This window comes from Lacerta agilis, chromosome 1 (assembly GCF_009819535.1).
Source record: "Lacerta agilis isolate rLacAgi1 chromosome 1, rLacAgi1.pri, whole genome shotgun sequence".
NCBI lineage: Eukaryota > Metazoa > Chordata > Lepidosauria > Squamata > Lacertidae > Lacerta > Lacerta agilis.
Window position 1 is genome coordinate 65,731,311 of NC_046312.1, and position 22,437 is coordinate 65,753,747.

The 22,437-nt window shown below is 40.2% G+C and overlaps 2 protein-coding genes across 8 annotated transcripts in view; one reads left to right on the forward strand and one right to left on the reverse strand.

Annotated features, from left to right (window-relative positions):
• Positions 1-16,283, forward strand: part of DKK3 (dickkopf WNT signaling pathway inhibitor 3) — a 32,020-nt gene extending 15,737 nt beyond the window's left edge. For all 5 annotated transcript variants that reach the window (XM_033152448.1, XM_033152465.1, XM_033152483.1 and 2 more), the window contains exons 3-8: positions 2,996-3,130; positions 3,872-3,955; positions 10,090-10,182; positions 11,018-11,162; positions 14,680-14,836; positions 15,357-16,283. In XM_033152448.1, coding sequence (XP_033008339.1) covers positions 2,996-3,130; positions 3,872-3,955; positions 10,090-10,182; positions 11,018-11,162; positions 14,680-14,836; positions 15,357-15,567 — 825 coding nt within the window. In that variant the 3' untranslated portion in view covers positions 15,568-16,283. The remainder of the gene's footprint in view (positions 1-2,995; positions 3,131-3,871; positions 3,956-10,089; positions 10,183-11,017; positions 11,163-14,679; positions 14,837-15,356) is intronic.
• A 1,373-nt stretch (positions 16,284-17,656) lies between these two features.
• USP47 (ubiquitin specific peptidase 47) overlaps positions 17,657-22,437 on the reverse strand; it is a 47,264-nt gene continuing 42,483 nt past the window's right edge. For all 3 annotated transcript variants that reach the window (XM_033152427.1, XM_033152418.1, XM_033152436.1), the window contains 4 exons: positions 22,142-22,272; positions 20,558-20,605; positions 20,140-20,270; positions 17,657-19,125 (listed from right to left, as the gene is read on the reverse strand). In XM_033152427.1, coding sequence (XP_033008318.1) covers positions 18,951-19,125; positions 20,140-20,270; positions 20,558-20,605; positions 22,142-22,272 — 485 coding nt within the window. In that variant the 3' untranslated portion in view covers positions 17,657-18,950. The remainder of the gene's footprint in view (positions 19,126-20,139; positions 20,271-20,557; positions 20,606-22,141; positions 22,273-22,437) is intronic.

Here is a 22,437-nt window from a genome sequence, read left to right on the forward strand (position 1 = left end):
GCTACCATATTTGCTCCTGCCGCTACCTTGCGCCCTGTTGTATATACTGCTGGAGGAGAAGTGCCACCACCATCAGCACCAATTTCAGGCAAGATTGCAATGATCTGGGGTGATATCCTGTGCAATTTTGGTCAAGATTATGCCAAAAATCTGCACCACTGGTGGAGGCAGCAGGATAGGCAGGGTGCCTATGGGGGTGCCACCTGGGATACTTCTGCCACCTGAGGCAGCGCCTCACCCTGCCTATGAATGGGCTGGTTCTAGATTACAATATGGGTGGGTGGTGAAATTGACTTGAGAATGCATTTAGCCATCTGCTCTAGCCTGATTATAGGTTTGCCTTCTGTTTGCTCAAAGCAAACATAACAGTTTCTTAGTTCCATGGTTCTAATGTGTTAGGACAGTTTAAACATCTATCTTGGGAAGTACAGGAATAGGTAAATAATTGAAGAGGAGGGGTGGATTATTCTCTTCCCTTAACAAGTGATAACAAAAGCACAGCAAACTGACTTCTCTGTCAAGCGAAATAGGAGCAAACAAAGGAAAAGAGAACTTTCAGTGCAGTAGCCTTTACAATCTCTTATCAGTGAACTAATTCTGTTTGTCTCTCTTTCCTTTTCTTTCCCATGAATGGGTGTGTCTGTCTTTTTCCTTCTCTGGGAAAAAATTGTCACATGAACATTTTTATAAATTGCAGCATTTCTAGGTTTGGCTGCACAGGAGAAGTTACATTTTATATCTGTATACCACACATTCTAGCACACATCAAATACCCAAATGGGACAAGATAACTTTGTGTTTACAGTAAGCCCTCAACTTGTGCAGGGGTTATGTTCCTAAAGCCATGTATAATTCATACTTAATTTTATAGTTCCAAAGGCTACACAGTAGGTTCGGTTTATATCTGCAATGGATTTCTATAGGTGGCACAATTCGTTTGCTTAACTGCCTGCTAACTGATTGAGATTGAATCCTGACAAGACAGAAGTACTGTTTCTGGGAGACAGGGGGCGGGAGGGTGTGGGGAACTCCCTGGTCCTGAATGGGGTAACTGTGTTTTTGAAGGACCAGGTGCGCAGCCTGGGAGTCATTTTGGACTCACAGCTGTCCATGGAGGCACAGGTCAGTTCTGTGTCCAGGGCAGCTACCTTCCTGCAGACTGTCTTGCCGGAGTGGTGCATGCTCTGGTTATCTCCCATTTGGACTACTGCAATGCACTCTACGTGAGGATACCTTTGAAGGTGACCCAGAAACTAAAACTAATCCAGAATGTGGTAGCTAGACTGGTGACTGGGAGTGGCTGCCAGGACCATATAAAGGATCTTCACTGGCTCCCGGCAAGTTTCTGAGCACAATTCAAGTGTTGGTGCTGACCTTTAAAGCCCTAAATGGCCTCTACCATGAAGCATCTCCTCCTCCTTCATTCAGCCCAGACACTTAGGTCCTCCTCTGAGGGTCTTCTGCTGGTTCCCTCACTGCAAGAAGTGACATTACAGGGAACTTGGTAGTGGCACCTTCCATATGGAGCACCCTCCCTTCAGATGTCAAGGAAATAAACAACTATCTGACTTTTAGAAGACATCTGAAGGCATCCCTGTATTGGGACATTTTTAATGTTTGAGTAACAACAACAACAACCACAACAATTTATTATTTATACCCCGCCCATCTGGCTGGGCTTCCCCAGCCACTCTGGGTGGCTTCCAACAGAATATTAAAATGCAATAATCTATTAAACATTAAAAGCTTCCCTAAACAGGGCTGCCTTCAGATGTCTCTATGTTCTGATATATGCTGTGAGCTGCCCAGAGTGGCTAGGGAAATCCAGCCAGATGGGCAGGGTATAAATAATAATAATAATAAAATTGTTATTATTAACCCCAGCTACAGTATTAGCCAGTGGTGGCTGGTGGTGTGGAGGAAAAGGCAGCCAACCATATGCAGAGTCAGAGTCAGGGATAACAAGAAGCAGAGCTATTGGTAGTTGAAGTGCTGCAAGGCTGCAGTCCTGTGCATGCTGACATGAAAGTAAGCCCCACAGGACTTACCTCCAAGTAGAATGCATAGGGTTTTGGTAATCATCACAGTATAATTAGATATTACACGCTGGAATAATACATCATTCCTATGAAAAAGGCAGCAAACATTGTCTTTAGGAAGTAAGTTATTTTGCAAAACTGTACTCAGTCCAGTCCGGGGCGTGTTTATATAGACGTTAGCCCTGCTGAATGCCGTAGGACTTGCTCCCAGTGTTTATATTGTGATTAGCACATTTTTTCCACGCAGGGTTATTGTGCTTTTAAAGCTACAGGGGAGGCAGATGTACAGGTGTAGCTTTTCCTAGAATGAAGATTCAGCAAACTTGATAGCCTGCTTCAGCCATCAAAATGAACCACCATGTTCAAACAGTCACAGATTGCTTGCAACACTCTTTCAGGGCATGCATGCCTGTCAGACCCAGAGACTAGCTAGCTTAAGACCCACAGTGTGTGCCAACCAGATAAGTAAACAAGAAATCCTTCACCTCCAACCCTGCAGATGTCCATTTCAGGGCATGCAAAGACCAGAAGACTACTTGGTTTACTGTGAAAGCAAGTAAAATTACAGCAGTGTGGGTAGCATTGATGCTGCTGGCTTGGTTTGGAAAAGGCTACTGCTGTCAATGGTCAGCATTTTGAGAGTAACTCTTGGGAGTCAGCTGTCAGTGCTTGAAGCTAATTGATTGTTCAAGTTAGCACTCACAGTCCTTGGAGTTGATTGTTGCTTCTGTCATGGATATTATTTAACTCTGTCCTTGCCCTCTTCGAAGGTTTTTTTTTTAGTGGGAGTTACTTTGTTTTCTGGAGAGTTATGGGATCAAGGCCAGGTCACATTGATGTAGGCAGAATGTAGAGTCTCCAATAATATACATAATTTGTTGAGTGGTGCCTATAATTAATAATTGCCTTAGATGCTGTCTAGTATTTATTACTTGTTTTGATCATGATTTTACTAGATGGAGGCAGAGGAAGAAGGTTCTAAAAGGATAGAAGTCGACTTTGAGAAGCTACCTGCCAACTACCACAATGAATCGGACACAGATACAAAAATTGGAAATAAAACCATACATAGTCACCAAGAAATAAATAAGGTAAAGAGCTGCATTTTGTCTGTAATTTATATTGTCTGTGCCGTGGTAACAACTGGATTTCTATAATACCTTTTACACTGTACTGCCCCTGGAAGGCTGGTTGAAAGTTTACAACCGCTGGCAGAATCATGCTGCCCATGTTCTAACAATATAGTAAAGTAACTTTTGTCTATTTCCAATGCCTGGGCTCAGGCCAAGGAGTTGGCTTATTGCCTGTAAAAGCTGCAGTGGTCTGAGCCAACATATATGGAAGGGAAATTGTCAAGGCACTGAAAAAGTGTGAAGGAGCTGGGTGTAGACAAGCTGAGCAGAAATGTATTATTACAGTATAATCCTATGCAAGTCTACTCGTGGGGCTTACTCCGAAGTAAGTATGCACAGTTACATTGGTAGCCTCCTTTTGACTCGCATTGAGGTCTGTGGAAAGTAGTCTAGAGATGCTCCTACAATGGTTACAGCCTTGGACTACAACACTGCCCACCATCTCTGTTGCATGCTTGGTGAACAAAGCATTCCAAATATTTTTTTACATAGTAAGGAGTAAATTTCATACTTTCTTTTTTTGAAAAATGTGTGCCTCTCATATCTTTCATATGTATGATCTCCCTGGTGATAGTTCAAAATAATGGGTATTAAAAAAAAGGGATTAATACATGGGGATTAGAAATGCCCCATATCTCAGTTTGACTGAAATGAATTTAAAATATTGATTTTATGTACTGTGTTTATTTGCAATATTAGGCCACAGATAACAAGACTGGATCGACTAGCTATTCTGAAACTATTATTACATCAATACGGGAAGGAGAGAGCAAGAGGAATCATGTAAGTGATTTCTGCTTTTGAAAAGTGAAGATAAACTCCAAACTTTCCAAAGATGTCAAGCGCTGTATATAATGGGCAGTATCCATTCCTCTTGTCTCCCTGCCCGCCCCCCACAAAAAAATCTGGTGGTTCTCTCACTCCTCCAGAGCAGACATAGGGCGGGGAAAGAGTGGGAGAGGAAGTTCCAGTGCAGAGCACAAAGTAGTGGAACTGTTTAGTTGGATAGCACCCAGTGGCTAAAGTGTTAGGGTTGACTGATGGTCCATTTGTTTCAGTGATTCCTATTTGTAGGCTGCTGTGTGCCTCATGCAGAGAACCGAAGTAAATAATGTGCCTCATGCTAGAGACAAGGTTCAGGTGCTTGTTTCTAGCATGTCTCTCCGCGTGGTGTGGGGACAATGTTGTGCCTCAGGAACATGTGTGAACGGCATGCAAACTTTTGGCAAATCCTCCATGCATTGTAGTCTGACTTGCCCAGTTTGCACAAGGTTGTGTTGTACCGTGCTTGCATTCTGCTTAGGTATTTGTCACTGTGCATCCCCTTAGCTAGGCCAGAGTTAAAACCATCAGATCACTCAATACCTGAGCCACGGCATAATGCAGGGGAGGACAAATCTTCTGTTGTGATTTTTGGCTTATTCCTTCCTCTGACTTGCTTTGCTATTAGTAGGTAAAATTCTAGCTGACATTAAATATAGCAGTTGGAAAAATTGCCCAAGTATGCTTTTAGAAGAAAAGCTGTTTGAAATCAATATAGCTTTTAAAACGTTGCTTTAAATAACATGGACAGAAAGATAATAGAAGCAAAGCGTTATTTTAGCACTCCCCTCACAAAAGAGCATATTTCACACTCCCATTTTGGTGACAGCTCAGCTGATGTCCTTTCTGGCCCCCAAGTGATAATATCTATTCCTAGTCCCTAGAACAGGAACTGGGCTTTTTGCCAGTACTGGCACCAGAGTCCAGTTCTTGGAAGGTGCTGTGTTGTTGAAGAGGCGCCATTTACATACTCAGACCAACTCTTCCTTACTCAGATTTCAGCTGCGATTGATGGCACTAACATAGATATTAGGCTTTCATCCAAGAGTTTTATGAACTTGAGCTGTGAGCTGACGGAGCTGAATAAATTGTGGCTGTCCATTGTGGTGCCAGTTGGGTATTTTCTTAAACCTACATTTAATACTGACAAAGTTTAAAATAATTCCTCAGATTTTCAGTCTGGAGCAATGTATACTTTTAATTTTATAGAGGTTTGATTGCTTTGAAATTGTGGATCATACTCCACGTTTGTTTTGATCAGAGGAATTCTGAAACAAATATTGGAAAGCCTCAAAAGATAATTGATAGCAATAAGTGATGATGCAGCCTTGAAGACGGTGCAGGCTTATACACTGGTGTTACTAGTAAATATACTTTATTTAAAATACTTAAATTACATATTACCCTACATAAGTGCAAGGCAGCTAATAAAAGAATATTAAAATGTGATAATTCTAAAAAGCAGCAAGAGTAAAGAACCAGCAGGTAAATCAATTAAATCTGTGCTTTAAATGTGTGGTGCATGTCATTCCTTAGTCAATTTGTATTGGGTTGAAGAAACTTACCAGAAGTCTGAGAAAAACCTCTTGTTGTACGCTAAGCATCTGAATGTATAAAGCTAGGCTGCTGGGCATCTGTGCTCCTTGCTTCAAGCCCTAACATATACTGGACAATATAAAACATTAGCCCCCTAATTAATTGTATGCAAGGCCTTGTCTTTGGGAACGTAAGTTACTAGAATTGCTTTTGAAGAAATTCCCCAGAAGAGGTGCACTAAGAAGCAAAGTCCCATAGCCCCTGTGTCTGCAATCTTACCTAAGAGTCTTCAGCCTTTTGGAAAGCATTGTCTCTGTCCATTGTTAAAGGGTGGCAAAAGTATATAATATCACCTGCTTTTGAAAATTTATGGGTATAAACTGGGAGTATGGTGAGTGGGATGATACAGAAATGCTGGAAGCTCTTGGCTCATGCAGTATATTCATGATGTGATGGATGTAGGAAGATGACACTTCAGTTTCCATGTACTCATCATTTGCTGCTTATTGCTGATCCCAAATCAAATCGGCAGGTGCAAACAATATTGCAACCTGCAGCTGCTATAGCCCATCAAAAAGAATGCTGGCACGCTAAATTGATTTATAGGTTGTTTGGTTTGTTAATTTGCTAAAATGCCCTAGCCTGCAGTAGTTCACTCCAAGGGGGACTGATAATCAATTAAAACAAATCAATATAAAACAGAACCAAACCAAACCAAACTAAACTATGAAAGCACCACAGTATAAATTTTAAAGCATATAGGTGATAGCCAACTAAGTCAAGCCTAGAGTAGACCCAGTGCAATAAATGAACCTAAGATAGAACCCTATCAAATTTCATGGCCCTAAATAAGAAGCTCCCACACCACACATGGATCAGGTCCATGAATACACAATAAGTAAATGCTGATGGGGTGAACTAGGGTGTGTGTGTGTGTGTGTGTGTGTGTGTGTGTGTGTTATCCTCAGTCCAGCTGAATCCAGTGAATGCATGAGAAAGAAGCATAGAGGAATGACTAATATAAACTGAAACCATTTGGATAAAGTTAAGCTTTTTATGTCAGCTAGATAAAATCTTATTTGTTCCCTTTTTCTGATTAAGACATTCAAGGATTTTTTTCAGCATCTTTTGCTAATGAGTGTTTGAGATTTCTGGAAAGCTGAGTCACTGCTAGCTGTTGTCAGGAATGCAATCCAGAAGAATACTGCCATCAAACCAACATTTTATTCACTGCAGATCAGAGCTTTTCCTTCGTCCTGTCAAAATAATGCATGACAAAAATCTGCATGATAGTTCTGTTGCACTTGGAAACATTCCAGTGGAGAGAAGGTGAACCTATAGCCCTCCAGATGTTGAATTCACATCATTTGCCCGTTGTTGCTGGAACGGATGGGATTTGGAGTGCAACAACATCCAGAGGGCCACGCATTTCCCATCCCTGCCATAGAAGTTGCAAGACCAGTAGAAAACGACCAGGTTTTCTTGGGTAGTTGGCGTTTCAGTCAGCCTGGACCCAAAGTATGCCTTCATCTGTCCCTGGAACACTACGCGCGTCTAATGTTCAAAGGAGAGAACAAATTCTCCCACAGTTTTCCATAACGCTCCACAACACTACTTGAGTGACAGTTTGCTTTTTAGAAAGAGTGTTTCATAAGCACAGCTCAGTGGTGAGTCATGGAAATTTCTGATGCAGCTTGCAACAACAGAAGATAATGTAGGCCAGACCTTTAAGTCACAACATATTAAAAATTAGTTATGTAAGGTGGCTCTGTATGAATCCTTCTTGCATGACACAAGGTAACATCAGCAGAAGGTAATTCTGATCCACATACGTAAAACTAAATATAGACAAGCCTGAAAGTGCTGAACTTCTCTGGCACAACAAAATCGAAAATTCTTTCTAGTAGCACCTTTCTAGTAGCATTCTCTGGCACAGTGCAGAATGACCCTTTTTTAAAAGTCCCACTTTAAATAAATACTAAAATGAAATGGAATTTATGCGAACGTTAATAAAATTATGTAAAACCTCAATGAATAAAAACATAAACTTGCAATTCTGAATCTCCCTGACAAGACAGAACATTTTCCCTCAAGACTTTTCTCCTTTTTTCAGTTACTACAGATAGGGAATGTGCAGTCTTCACAGTTGTGCATTTACTATGTCTACCCACTAGATAGATTACAGACTTATGGTCAGCCTTCTCCCCATCTCCCCTTGATCTCTGGCTCTCCAAGTCAAATTTCCCATGGATACCTATCATAGCTTTAAATAAGCTGTTGGCATAGAGAAGCTGCATGCACTATAGAAGACATTTGTCTATTTGCAGATCTTCAAGTGTTTTTCTAAAAGTTACTTTATATAGTAGCAAAAGCAGACCTGAGGTAGATGAAGGCTACATACAAAGTTTTGGTGCAATTTACAATTTATTGTAAATAATTTACAATTTATTGTAAATAATGCAAAAGGAAACAGCCTGGGTGCCAGTGAGGGAAACTGAGTTTTCTGACTGAGTTGACTTCAAGTCTTGTTAGTCAAAGTCTCAAGCGCTTGTGAACTGCTTTCATGTTGACTTCCTTATAGGCAGCTTATCAGCATTTAATGCAGTCTACCGGTATTTCATAGAATTACACAAGTGTTCTTTTCCTGAAGCTCATAAAAGAGAGCCTTTGAAAACACAATTCCACCTAGCATAAGAAGAGTGTACAATCCATTATGACTGGCAAGTCTTGAATTCTGGGTTCTTGAGGCCAAAGTTGCTGTTAACAATTCTACTGATGCTCTTGGAATCTGATGCCCATTTAAACAAGCTTCTAATATTAGGTGAGTTTAGCTGCTCAGAATCAGGACTTATTCTGAAGGATGTTGACAAACTAAAAGGGGGTTCCTTGCCTTCTTATATTTTAAAATTCACAGGCCTCTCTAACCAAGCATGACTTGTAATCATTGTGGAAAGTTGGCAGTTCTTGACAACTAACTTGTTTTGGAACTTCAAGCTTTCTTTCTTTCTTTTGAGATTAAACTATGCCACAGTCTGCCCACTGCAGATACAAAGGAACTGAGTCAGACAATGAAATACTGTTTGTTGAGACAATGAAACAATGAAAACTGCTTTTCTTGCTTTCTCAACATTATCTGTGAATGATATTATATGTTTCTACCTTGCTACCCAGCCCACCCAGGAGCTCAAGGTTGTGTACATTATCCTCCCTCCCCCCCTTTATCTTTGCAACAGCCCTGTGAGGTAGGCTAGCCTAAGTAAATATAGGTACATAAGCAGCAGCTCTTGCCAATAGATTGTGGGGGGTGGGGTGGGGTTGCAGGAGGCCCAATCCACATACAGTGTACTGGCCCCAGGAAATCCTGTTGGCAGTCCTAGATGCAGGTGCCCTTTCCCATTGATTGGGGAATGGCTAATGGAGGGGTGTATGCTTTTTGTTACATCACACTACCATGGCAACCACTTTGTGTCATGCAGTGCCCCTCTATGGCAGCCATTTGTGGCTGGTATGCACAACACTTTCTTAAAATTCAAAATGCACACACTGACCCCCTACAGCAAAGAGTGATTCTATTTTAATACATTGAGTTGTTAAAATATTAGTTGTATCAAGCCTAATTTAGGCACTCTCCTGTTAAGCACAGCTCTGTACTCTAAGAGTGATATGGAACATTAATAATTAATCGTAATTTGGATAGACCCATTGAAGTCAATGGTCTCAAGTAATTTAAATCCATTGATTTCCATAGTCAGCATGACTTTAAGTCAGTATGGTGCCAAATACATAGCCAAGAAATGATTCGTGATTTCAACATTCTTCTTGGTATAGCATTATAACCAGTTATATAATTACAGTGGCATAAGTGGCTCTTTGCCTTTTTCCACATCATTCCGCACCTTATACTGTCTGCAAAAGTACTTGGAAAGTATTTAAGCTAGAATACATCTGATGACGTCCATGGCAATATTTCTAAGATATTAATCCTTCAGTGTGCTGGATGCTAGTTTTTTTTTAATGTCTGAAATTGAAATCTGCCCCAAGCCTAGGAAACAAAGAAGATGTGAAATTTAAACACACAAGAAACTGCTTTGCAATAAAATCTTGTGTTCAGTATTTTTAACCTTTTGGGGAAGTCATGTACAATTTTGAGAATCTGATGGAAGGAATCCAACTAGGAATCCAGTTCAGCCTGAAATATGTCCATCGCTTTTTTACTTGTCTGCCCCTTTCTTACTGCTGTGTAAGGTGTTGGAACGTTTGTAGCAGCTCTTTGATATGACCTGACATAATATATTGATCTAGTGTTATTGAATGAGTGCATCCAGGGAGGTCAACACAGAATTGTTTTGCTGTTTTCTGTGACGTAGGACAAAGTTTGATGCAACTCTGCATGTACTGTATGTGATTGCAAAAGGATTTTTTTTAACTTTCAAGTAATAGGTTGACCACATAGCTTTGCACAAAGCAATGTGTAGGACTGCAGTGTCCCAATCTGCTACTAGTAAATCTTAGCTGCATTTCTTCTATACTTACCAAAGGTATGCCATTTCTTTTCTCAGGAATGCATTATTGATGAGGACTGTGAGACAGGAAAATACTGTGAATTCTCTGGCTTGGAGTACCAGTGTCATGTTTGCAAAACTCAACACACAGTGAGCATTGCATGCCCCTTCCCCCCATCTAGCTCTTCTTAACATGGCAGGCAGGCTGAAGTTATATAATGGAACTATATTGATTGTGTGATGCCTAGGTAATGTGAATAATAGTGACTGGTAGAGTCCAGGCCCTATTTATTTTAAGTACAAGAAAACCAGAGTGAAGGTGGTTAAGTATTGATGAAATGTCTCCTGAACTCTTGACTTAAATTGGAAACATATGGTTTTAATTGTTTATATGTGAGCCTTAAATGTAATGACAGGAAATATCCTGTTCAGCATGGTAGAAAAACATAACTGGATTTTTCACAGGAACAAAATTCTACATTTAAGTCCAACCTTTAAACTAACAGTCAAAATAGGTTTATTCAGATAAACTATAGGGTACTTTACAGAGGTGTCCCATATCCCCTTTACTTTTGGATTTTTTTGAACCCTAGCTTGTGCCATTAGTCAGCCTCCTTGGTCTACACCAGCTTCCAAAAAGTATTCAAGAACCGTCCCACATAGAGCACATTACAGTAATCCAGACTTTTTGATCAGGAGCAAGTCACCCCACTATATCTTGTTTTTTCATTGTGGGTTGTGTTGGTGTGCTTCTTAGGCAATGCACCATGTTTTTATTTTAAGCTGTTACAGAATTACTGATGCAGTGCTAGTGTGAACTTTCAGAATTTAGGTCAGTGGGATTGTTTAATGCAGGTCTATGAAGAAGTTCATGCCCGATGCAAGTTACTGTAGCCAGGTTATATTGACTATCTTTATGATGTTGTGTGTCCCATGATGATTAAGAACCAATTCAGCATGTGTGTGTTTATTTTTCTTTCCTAAGCAATGCTCTCGAGATGTGGAGTGTTGTGGACATCAACTCTGCGTCTGGGGTGAGTGCGTGAAAGCTGCCTCAAAAGGAGAAAATGGAACGATTTGTGAAAGCCAGAAAGACTGCAATCCTGGAATGTGTTGCGCATTTTCAAAAGGTCAGCCACTACATCACTTTCTGCTGTTGTTCCTATTCTTTCCCTTTGCACAAGAGGCCAAGCAAGAAACTGCTTCAGTGTGTGAGCTTGCATTTCCACTGTATATTGCTCTTCACCAACCTTCAAGATGCTTTGGGCTGCAATTCCCATCAGCCCCAGCCAGCATGGTCAATGGTTAGGGATGACAAGAATAATAGAATCTTAGAGTTGGAAAGGATCCTAAGGGTCATCTAGTCCAACCCCCTGCAATGCAGGAATCTCAGCTAAAGCATCCCTGACAGATGGCCATCCAACCTGTGTTTAAAAACCTCCAAGGAAGGAGAGTCCACCTCTCATGGGAGTCTGTTCCACTGCTGAACAGCTCTTACCATCAGAATGTGTTTCTGAATCTTTAGTTGGAATCTCTTTTCTTGCAACTTGAAGCCATTGGTTCGAGTCCTACCCTTCAGAGCAGGAGGAAATAAGCACGCTCCTCCTCCATGTGACAGTCCTTAAAGTATTTTAAGATGGCTGTCATATCTCCTCAGTCTCTTTTCCAGGCTCCTTCAAGCGCTCCTCATAAGACTTAGTTTCCAGACCCTTGATCAACTTGGTTGCCGTCCTCTGCACATGTTCCAGCTTGTGGTGCCCAGAATTGGACACAGTATGCCAAGTGTGGTCTGAGTAAGGCAGAATACAGTGGTACTATTACTTCCCTTGATCTGGACACTATACATCTGTTGATGCAGCCTAGAACAGCATTAACTTTTTTTTTTGCTGCTGTTGACTCATGTTAAGCTTGTGGTCCACCAAGACCCCTAGATCTTAGATGGGTGTCCCCCATCCTATATTTGTGCATATGGTTCTTCCTGCCTAAGTGGAGAACCTTACATTTGTCCCTATTGAAATTCATTTTGTTAGCTTGAACCCAGTTCTCCAATCTGTTACGGTCATTTTTAATTCCGATTCTGTTTTCTGCATCATTAGCTACCCCTCCCAGTTTGGTGTCATCTGCAAATTAGATGAGCATCCCCTCAATTTCTTCATACAAGTCATTTATAAAGACAACAACAAGCCCAGGACAGAACCCTGTGGCACCCCACTTGTCACTTTTTTCTAGTTTGACAAGGAACCATTAATGGGTACTCTTTGTGTTTGGTCAGTCAACCAGCTACAAATCCATCTAACAGTTCTCTTTCAACTCACATTTTACCAGCTTCCTTGTGAGAACATCATGGGAGTCTTTGTCAAAAGCCTTACTGAAATCAAGATACACTATGTCCACAACATTTCCCTGATCCTCCCAAGTTTGAAATTCCATTAAAAAAAATCAAATCAGATTGGTCTGGCATGACTTATTTTTGAGAAAACCCATGCTGGGTCTTCGTAATCACAGCATCCTTTTCTAAATGCTCACAAACCGACTGTTGAATTATCTGTTCTAGGACCTTCCCTGGTATCGATGTCAAGCTCACCGGTTGTTAGTTACCTGGGTCTTCCTTTCCGAAGATGGGACATTTGCCCACCTCCAGCCTGTAGGGACGTCACCTGTTCTCCAAGAATTCTCAAAGATAATAGACAAAGGCTCTGAAATTACATCGGCACGCTGCTTTAGTACCCTTGGATGTAGCTCATCAGGCCCTGGAGATGTGAATTCATTTGAAGTAGCTAGGTGTTCCCTTACTACCTCTTTTCCTATCTTGGGCTGCAGCTGCCTCCTTACATCATTTATTCTGCTATCACCAGGTTGGGCATCACTTTCCTTTTGGGTGAAGACAGAGGCAAAGTAGGTGTTGAGTAGTTCTGCCTTTTATCTGTCACCCAATAGCATTTATCCATCTTCCCCATGCAGAGGACCTACCACTTGCCTGTTCTTTCTCTTACTTTGGACATAGCCAAAGAGTTGTACTCCAAAACTGGAGCACACTAGATTGGGGGAGGCTGGTATATATTAATCTGTATGTGCAGGAGAGGTCAGTGGCAGAGAATAATCCATAAAATGCACATCATGTATAATGCAAAGTTTGGCCAAATGGTAAAGCAGTGTGCTTGACGACTGAGCATGATGCTATGAAAACAGCACTTAAATAAACAACCCACCTCTGGATGATTTGTGCAAGATTTCCTGTCAACTAACAGCAGTTTTCTTAATTTTGAAACTCCTTTCAGTCTACTTTGTATTTGCAAGGTTGTTGATATGGGAGGTTGTGTTTCTTGAGGCTCTGCTTTAGAGATTTTACAATGCTTTTGAGTAAAAGTTCCCATTGTCAAGAGTTTGAAAATGAGAACTAGGCACTGGGGAAGTCTTTCTGAGCTTAAGTTGTAGAGGTAGCATAGTCCTATACACTTTCACCTGAGTCCATGTCCCTGCCCAACCCATACAAATTATCACCATATGGTCTGTTGGTAACAAGTGTTCCCACTAGCTCTTAGTCCCCTGCCATCTGTAAAATAGGATTAGTATTGATCTCAGACAGCTCTTATGGAAAGAAACAAGGTACTGTAAAGAAAGAAGATAAAGGTAATTAAAGCATCTTACATAGAATAGAAAAGGGACACGGGTGGCGCTGTGGTCTAAACCACTGAGCCTAGGGCTTGCCGACCAGAAGGTTGGCGGTTCGAATCCCCGCAATGGGGTGAGCTCCCGTTGCTCGGTCCCTGCTCCTGCCCACCTAGCAGTTCAAAAGCACATCAAGTGCAAGTAGATAAATAGGTACCGCTCCGGCGGGAAGGTAAACAGTGTTTCCGTGTGCTGCTCTGGTTTGCCAGAAGCAGCTTAGTCATGCTGTCTGCAGACAAAACGCCGGCTCCCTCGGCCTATAGAGCAAGATGAGTGCCGCAACCCCAGTCATCCGCAACTGGACCTAATGGTCAGGGGTACCTTTACATAGAATAGATGCTGATAACGTTGATATGCGTTACTAAGCAAATTAGCTCCCATTTCCCTAAGATGAACATATCAGTTCTTTTCAAATAATCCTAGACATCATTATCTTTTTGCTCATACCTTGAGCAAGACATGCTGTGTTGAGATTACTAGGTGCTAACGGTATTCAGCGCTAGTCTTACTCAGAGTATTCATTTCGTCTGAGTTAGTGGAACACCACCCTTTATCACAAGAATGTGCAGTTAGTGAATTTGGTTTTTAGGATGGAGATATGCAGCCTTTTGTTCCGACTGAGAGAGAGCACTAAAGGCTTGTTTTAAGCCGTTGAAAACAAGATGGTGCACATATGACTAAATACATGTGCCAAATTGGTTAGGGTTAGGATTCCTGTGGATCTATTTGTCATTAGTAGTGTATTGTGTCCTTGTAACTTAAGTGAATTAAGCAAGTTTTTCTAGGTGAACCCTTAGAATTTGTTGGAAGGAAAAGGACTGACATTGCTATGCAAACTCAGTTTGTCTTATATTTAATATTAGGCAAATTTATATGTATGTATATATTCCTTATTTTACACATTCAACCTGCACATATTCTGCATGTGAAACTGAAAAGATCTGATGTTTTACTGGACTTGTCATCTTTTACCTACAGACCTTCTGTTCCCTGTGTGCACCCCATTACCTGGAGAGAGAGAGCCTTGCTATGATCCTTCAAACAGGCTTCTTAACCTAATTACATGGGAGCTGGAGCCAGATGGAGCCCTCGATCGCTGCCCATGTGCACATGGGTTCATTTGTCAGATGCAGAGGTAGGAAAATGGATTATTTTTCACAGAAAGATCAGGAGCAGATCCTGTGTGCACACCTCATTTTTCACGGAAGACAAACCCACTTTCTGGACATGTGACTTCCTAGACAAGCCTTCACTGCCATGGGGCTTTCCAGATGTGACTGGGCTTTTAACTCAGTCTCTGCCAGCATGGCCAGTTGTCAGATCTTGACAGGAGTTAGTCCAAATATATGGAGGGTACCAGGCTAGGGGTAAATGTGCACACTGCAAAAATACTTGACTGCTGATTTTTGGGGTAGATCAGGTCTCATCTTCCCAAAAAAACTTAAGAATACAATCCTACTTGTTCAGGCTTAAATCAAGGGCACAAATTACTCAAGACTAAATCAATCCTCTGTGGTTTCAATTGCACTTAAGTTTGACTTATGCCTCATAGCCTGAAGCAGATTACATTTTGGACTGGTTTCTCACACTTGTATGCATGCTTGCATAGGCACTTTTACAACTGATGTAAGAGAAATGCACAACTTTCTCAACAGGCACAGCAGCGATTCTCTGTGTGAACTCTCTTTCAATAAGACCCAAAATGAGAAGCCTTTACCAGTGGATGAAATATCACTTCTGGATTTTGTAACCTCACACATTCCTGGCGACTATGGAGAGAGATTGATTACAGAAGTACAGGAAGGTTTGGATGAAGACTTAACTGATTCAAAGAAACTGGATCTGATTTTTGGAGATGAAATGTAAAATAGTTAAGCAAGTTAATTAATCACACTCACCATTCTAGCAATTTAGATAGTGTCTTGTTTGATAACTCTAAACTTGCACCCCTTTTCACTACTGGATAGAAGTGCAATAATTGAGAGTATACTCTACATAGTTATCTTCTGCCCTTGCATGATCAGATGAGGTTTTCTCTTTTCAGGCTCGAACCAAATTCTACACTAAAATGTCAAAAGTTGTCAATGGACTCTTTTGTGGACAAGTTTGAGTTTTAAACGAGGCATGATTTGAACTTGTTGATGGATAGATTAATTTAAGTCTATTTATGATTATTGGTGGTGGTTTGAGCTCTGCATTTTATGTATATGTTGCTTGTTTTCAAAATTTGTCAAGAGCCTTCTTGATTTTTAGACTGGGCATTGTTTTTATTCAGTCTTTTAAAATATAACCAACGACACTGCTGTAACTGTATTTTTTTAAAACAGCAACTACAGGGACTTGAGATTTTAAAATGAGGTATACAGGATGAGAAAAATCAGTGTGGCATGTAATTTAGCAATAACTAGTAAAAAGCATCTCAACAAGATCTGAGTGAGATGAAACTTTAACATCAAAAGGATAGTAATCATTCCTCTAGACAGCTATTTTATCTCATCCTAGAAGCAAGTTCTAGAAGGCATGTATGTTTTATATACAATGCATATTTGTTATTGAGCACTTACAATAAAGCAGTATGATTTGAAAAAACGCATATGAATCCTACTATCTTCCCTAGTAATGGGCACAATCTAGTAATGAGCCCCTCTCCTAGTATCATCTATTGCAGCCCTTACCTGGTGATATGACAAATAGGCTCACCTGCTCCAGCAGTCAAGCCCCTCCCTGAATAATGCTGAGAACCACCAGGTCCAAACTTCACAAGTAATTTATCCTAAACCAGTTGTGAGACCTTTTAAACTTTAGGAAGACGCCAAAGTTGTTAAGGTTTTTTGTTACAAAAACACCAGAAAAATGTGATTTTTCTATTGACTTGCCTAAGATCCAGGACAAAGCGCCACCTTTCAGAAATTTCCCCCAGATGTGAATTCTGTCTTTGAAATCCCAGTAATGTCCAGGAAAATCCAGATGTCTGGCAGCGCTATTTCAAATAACATCACTACTGATAATACTGAGCACATAGTAGACCAAAGGTGGAACTCTTGCATTTGGAGGCTAGATGGAAACAGAGCCCAACCCGCTCCAGTATAAAAGATAAAAGAAGAATTGCGTCTGTCAAAGTTGAGTTACCAATACTGTGGTAGGTAACTTTATTCTATATTACAGCTAAGGGCAGTCTCTTCATGTTTTCTAAGGAAGGTACTGAAACCCCTTTTTTAAAACACCAAGACAGTGTAGCTGCCAGATAACTATCAAAATGTCAATTCAATAACTATGCAGAAACCTCCAAAGTGTGTGAATGTCAAAGCAGGCACAGTCAGATAAGGGGAGTTTGCAAGAGACCATACTCTTTAAAAAAATCTGACTGTGAGATGTAACATGTAATACTTAACTTTTGCAGTCATTGCACCTGCACAGAATGCACCTGCATGCCTGGCAATAGCCAACTGTCCAGTCCAATCCCTACCCGTCCCCAATTGTTCAAAACTACATCTGTTTGGCTGTAAGAAAGCTACCTTCTTGAACCAAGTCCTTGCTCTCCCCTCCCCTTGCTCTACTATTTAAAGATTGAAAGTCTGTTATAACACTTAAATAGCAAGAGAAAGGTGGGTTTGAAATCTGATGCTCAAATTAATTGGAACAAAATGATGTTCCTTATTTGGCTCAGCCCTGCAGTCTAGCATCACCATTTTTTTAAAAAGGTGATTGATCTGGCTCTTGCAGCACCCTGAATTGCAACTTGAAACCGTTGTCTCAAAATTGCATGTTGAAAGCATAGGACTGACACCAAGCTGCATGTGACTTTGTTCAATAATTTTCTGCAGGCTGCATACTTTTAAGTAGACCTTTGCTTCGAAAGTTTAATCCAAAATGAAAAACTTGGTATCATAAACACTAGAGGAAATATTTTCTTCAGTCAAGTTATTTTCAGTATTAAAAGAAGTCCAGAGAAATGTTATTAAAATAACAGAATGAACAAATGTTTTATTGGCATGTTCATTGTTGTAAACAGCATCTGGCATGGAAAAGTTTACCAAAACCTTTTATTGATATAAATTAGATGGTATTTCTGAAAAAAGGACAACCTTCTATAGAATTGTTTGTAATTGATCTTAAGAACATAGCAAAGCAAAATCTTACTTGTCTAAGCTTTGCAAATGAAATAATCTTTACTGCATCAATCTGTACCACTCCTGAACTACTGGATAATTTATACTGGGAGATGTCCAACTTTTTAAAAAGCTACATATAAAAACTATGATCAACTCCAAAGAAAAATAAAGTATGGACTTGTAATGGTACTAGAAGATCCAAACCTGTAAGAGCTCAAAAACAAAAATGTACAAAAATAAGTAGCTGACTCAAAAACCCACCCCCAAAAACTCAGTAACAAGGGAAAATTACAAATCTAAGTACCCAGCATTTGCCAAACACAAAATGAATACAAATTTAAATAGGCAGCTATACTTTTAAATGTATACAGTGAATATTGATATGTGACGAGAAATACCATAGTAAGCAGCTGAAATGTAGTTCTGCTAACTCAGGACAGAGTTGTATTTACACACTAAATGGAACAGTAAAGTCACCTGTTATTCATAACCTAAATAAAAATTGGTTACAACACTGCTCCAAAATGAAACACCATCTGCTGGTCATGGTAACTTCTGCTAAAAAATACATTTATTTATTCTTTATACTTCAGAGATGTCCTGCTTTGTAGAAGAGAAATCTTAACGAGATTCAGATAAAAATGTTAACTTTTAAGGGTTGGAGTCTGCCAATTCCATCACATTTCCACTCTTGAGCTTTTCAAAAAGCCACTGTCACATTTACTTCAGAAATCTTCAATGAGGTAATGTGTGCATCAGTGAAACAAAACAGAAAAGAATTCATTCATGGCCTTTGCACAGCTTTTATTATCAAGCTATGAATATCCTGTTTGAGGCTAGTTTACTAGCTACTGTTATGTGCACACTGTCGATTTGCTCATTACCCCTCCCCGCCCCATTTTTGTTTCGTTTTGTTTATTTGCACATCCCTTTTATCTTTACAGTACATTTGACTATAGTGCACAACATGATTCCAAATCAAACAGTGACCTGACTGGGCACTGAGCTTGATTGGGCTGCAGTTTTACCAATCAGTGCTGGTGTCCTTACACCTAATGTCCTGCCATAACGGCACTACACAGTAGTAGTGTACCTCTCACATGTAACAAAAAATTCCCCGGGGAAAATGCTGAAATATCAGTCTTGAGTCAAATCTTTATTTGGTGCTCCATCCAGATATATTTTTAATGCTTTTTCTTTACGAGGCGAGTAGGTCACACGGTGTCCAGTTTTCTGAAGTCTGCTGCTTTCTTTTTTCATTAACTCATTTCTCTGCTCTTCGGTCAATTCCACCACTTCTTCAGTTTTATCCCTTTTATATAAATACAACAATTTTAATTTCCATAATAATGCACTTTAAATAAATAGGGCTTGCTCATTTTTAATCTAAGGCATAGTCAACAGATTTTTTAAAAAATCTTTGCATAATGATAGGCACATCATGGTAGTAGATGCATGCTAGATAGAGTTTTTCTCCTTGTGGCCCCCCTGAAGCAATAGTCCTATCCCAAATCCAGAAGTAAGGGGTACGCTAGGCTGGAGGCAAAATTAGGGAGTTTGAAAAGAATATTGCATTTTGAAAACGGGGGGTGTTACCAATACTTCATCAACCCGAGACTCTGAAAGGATACGGTAAACAATTGGAGAATCAACTTTAAAATTACTCTCAAATGCCAAGTGCTTTCGGTAAAAATTTACTAAAAGAAAAGTTGACAGTGACTCTATGACATCCACTCTGAATAGATATGCAGAACTTTGAAGTAAGAGCCAATGTTTGGACCAGATGCACTGTTGAATTGGTGAGGAAAAGACCTATTAATCAGTAGTCAGTACTTCACTGGTGGTATGTGAATGGGCATAACCGCAAAGAGCTGCATACTCTACCGCTTGTGTCTTTTAGTTACCACAGTAGTTGCACATACAATACTTGAACAGTGGCAACAGTGCACAAAAAGTGTATTAACATAATATCCCTAATTAGTTGGAAGTCTGGTGGTGGGCACAGCAGACCTGAGGACACTTGTATGGCGCCTAATGTGCTAGCTTCCCCAGAGACAGCAACATCTGGAAAGCAGGGTTAAGAACACACTGAAGTTTAATTTAATCAGAGTTGGCAGGATCACCAGACTTGGGCAGGCTGGTTGCAAGGAGTGCCTGTGCACAATCCACTGACCATTCCTGACTACTCTAAAACATTGCCCCACTGGGTGGGTTTTGCGGGGGGGGGGGCAGGTGGGCGGAGAATTTCAGCCTCAACTTTGTTATTGGTTTAGTACTAAACAATTACTATGCTTTTCAGTGTATTTAAAAAACAACATAGGCATACCTATAAAAAATCACTGCTCCATCATCACAGATGTAGAGGGGCCATACATTCAGTGTTGAAACCTTAGGATTCCAATCCAAATCCTGATGTATTTCTAAAATTGAGATCTCACATGGAAATGTTCCTCTGCCCTGGAAAGAACAAAGTACCTTAGCAAAAAGAGCATCTATACACCAAGAAGATACATATTATACATGGGCAACTGCAGATACAGTAAGACAATCAGTGAAAGCGCTCATCATCCAGACCCCTGCTCGCCATTCACTCTCCTCCCCACAACAGAGGATTTGGCATACCGTCCCCTATGGTATGAGTTCAGAGACACTTGTGTCAAACAGCTAGTGCACAGGAATGGGCTTTCATGCACAGAAAAGTTAAATAAAACACTGCATGATTAAGAGAAAAATAAAATTCTCACCTTTGCAAACTCAATGTTTTCTAAAAGGATTCCACTTATTTCACTAAGCTGTAAAAAAAAAATCAGTCCCAAATTTATTTGATGAAGAGATAAATATAAGATAAAGTAGCAGATTTGTTATCACAAATTGCATTTATGTTTTATGCACATTTAAAGTTCTACACAAAATGTTATTTAAAATATTTCTAAATGTTCACTCAACATAGTATACATTAAATTACTCCACATACAAATACAATACAACATTCATTATGCAATTTATACAGAGGCAACAAAACAATATAAAAACTAAAAAGCAGATTGAGGCATCATAACCCTTCATAAGTGGCAGGGCTAAGAAAAACGTGTTAAGCGTGTTGAAAAGACTAATGTCTGAACCAGTTATACATATTTAGAGCAGGCATTCTGCCACTGCAGAAAGTATTTTCTCCTTAGTACATACATACATACATACAAACCTCTGCTAAGGACTCGGAGAAAGGCCCCAAACATCTTAAGGATATAGACAGGATGGCTTGTCAGGAGACATTTCAGACCCAAACTGCTTAGGGTTTTAAAGTATTTGGACTTGGAAATGAACAGGCAGCAAGTACTGTACTAACAGAATTTTCCTTGCAGTCTTCAAGGGCAGCCCCACATATAACCCATTACAGTAATCCAACTGGAGGGCTACCAAATCATGGATCACTGTGGCCAAGCTATTTCCCCAGGCTAGTTGAAGCCTCCAGCTAGCTGAATCTAGAAGAAGCTACTTCTTGCTACCAGGGACATCAGGGCTTCAAGTGTCAAGACTTGACATAACAATCAGCACAAAATCCTAAGAAGGGCAGCTTTTCACATATTGAATGCCATTTGTAAATAACAAACAAAACCTCGGTTGGCAAACTGCAAGTATGATCTTTACATGGATATGTGACCTTCTCAACCACCATCAACATAACTAACCACCATCGGTATGTGTCTCCTGGATTAAGCCTCAGTTTGTTGAATGAGTTCCATGGTGAGGAAGAACAGAGGTCACCATCACATAGGATGAATATCGAAAGATGTACAGCTCCATCGTTAAATTTCCCTTCAGTTGGGATTAATCAATTAACTACAGGAGGGGCAGGGAACTCAGAACCGGGGGCCAAATATGGCAATCCAGGCCTCTCTATTCAGCCCTTGGGACTTTTCCTAGGTCACATCCTTTCCCCCTAGTCCACATCCGTCACTGATCCTGCTCTTCCAAATGCTCTTTTCTGGCTACAATGTATCCTTAGACTGATCACTCTTGATTGTTTGAAATGGAAGACAGCAAGAAGTGTGTGCATATAGAAACCTCTGACTTCTGTATGGCTGAAAGGTTAAGAGTAGCATACATTTTTCTGCCCACCTTTGCCTCTGACCCCATCTACCACTGGCATGCAATCCCCAGAAGTTGCTCATAAATAAATGCAATGACTCTTGAACTGAAAAATGTGTTTTGCACCATTGGTGTCAATAGGAGAGGTAAAGAGAACAAAAGCTGCCCTGACCACAATTAGCAGGTAGGGTGCTGGATGACTCTCCCCCTGACCTCCATAGGACTGATCTGTAATTTACCTTTTCTTTTAATTCATCAACACTGCTGCTCTCCAAAACTACTTCCTGAAATGGATCCAGCTTCATATCTGATGGCCTCCACCTTCTTGACAGAACAGCAAGCTGTGACATAGATTTCATTTTTTCTGCTCCTGAAGAAGATTTGATAAACTTATTAGCTGAGATAGCAAAGTTAATGTGTTTAATCGGAGAAAAATCATTGACATTTATTAAGAATCGGAAGTATAGTAAAAGGACTTTTTGCATAAGAGAAAATGAACTTGCAATATCTGGATTTGAAGATTGAAAAAAAAAAT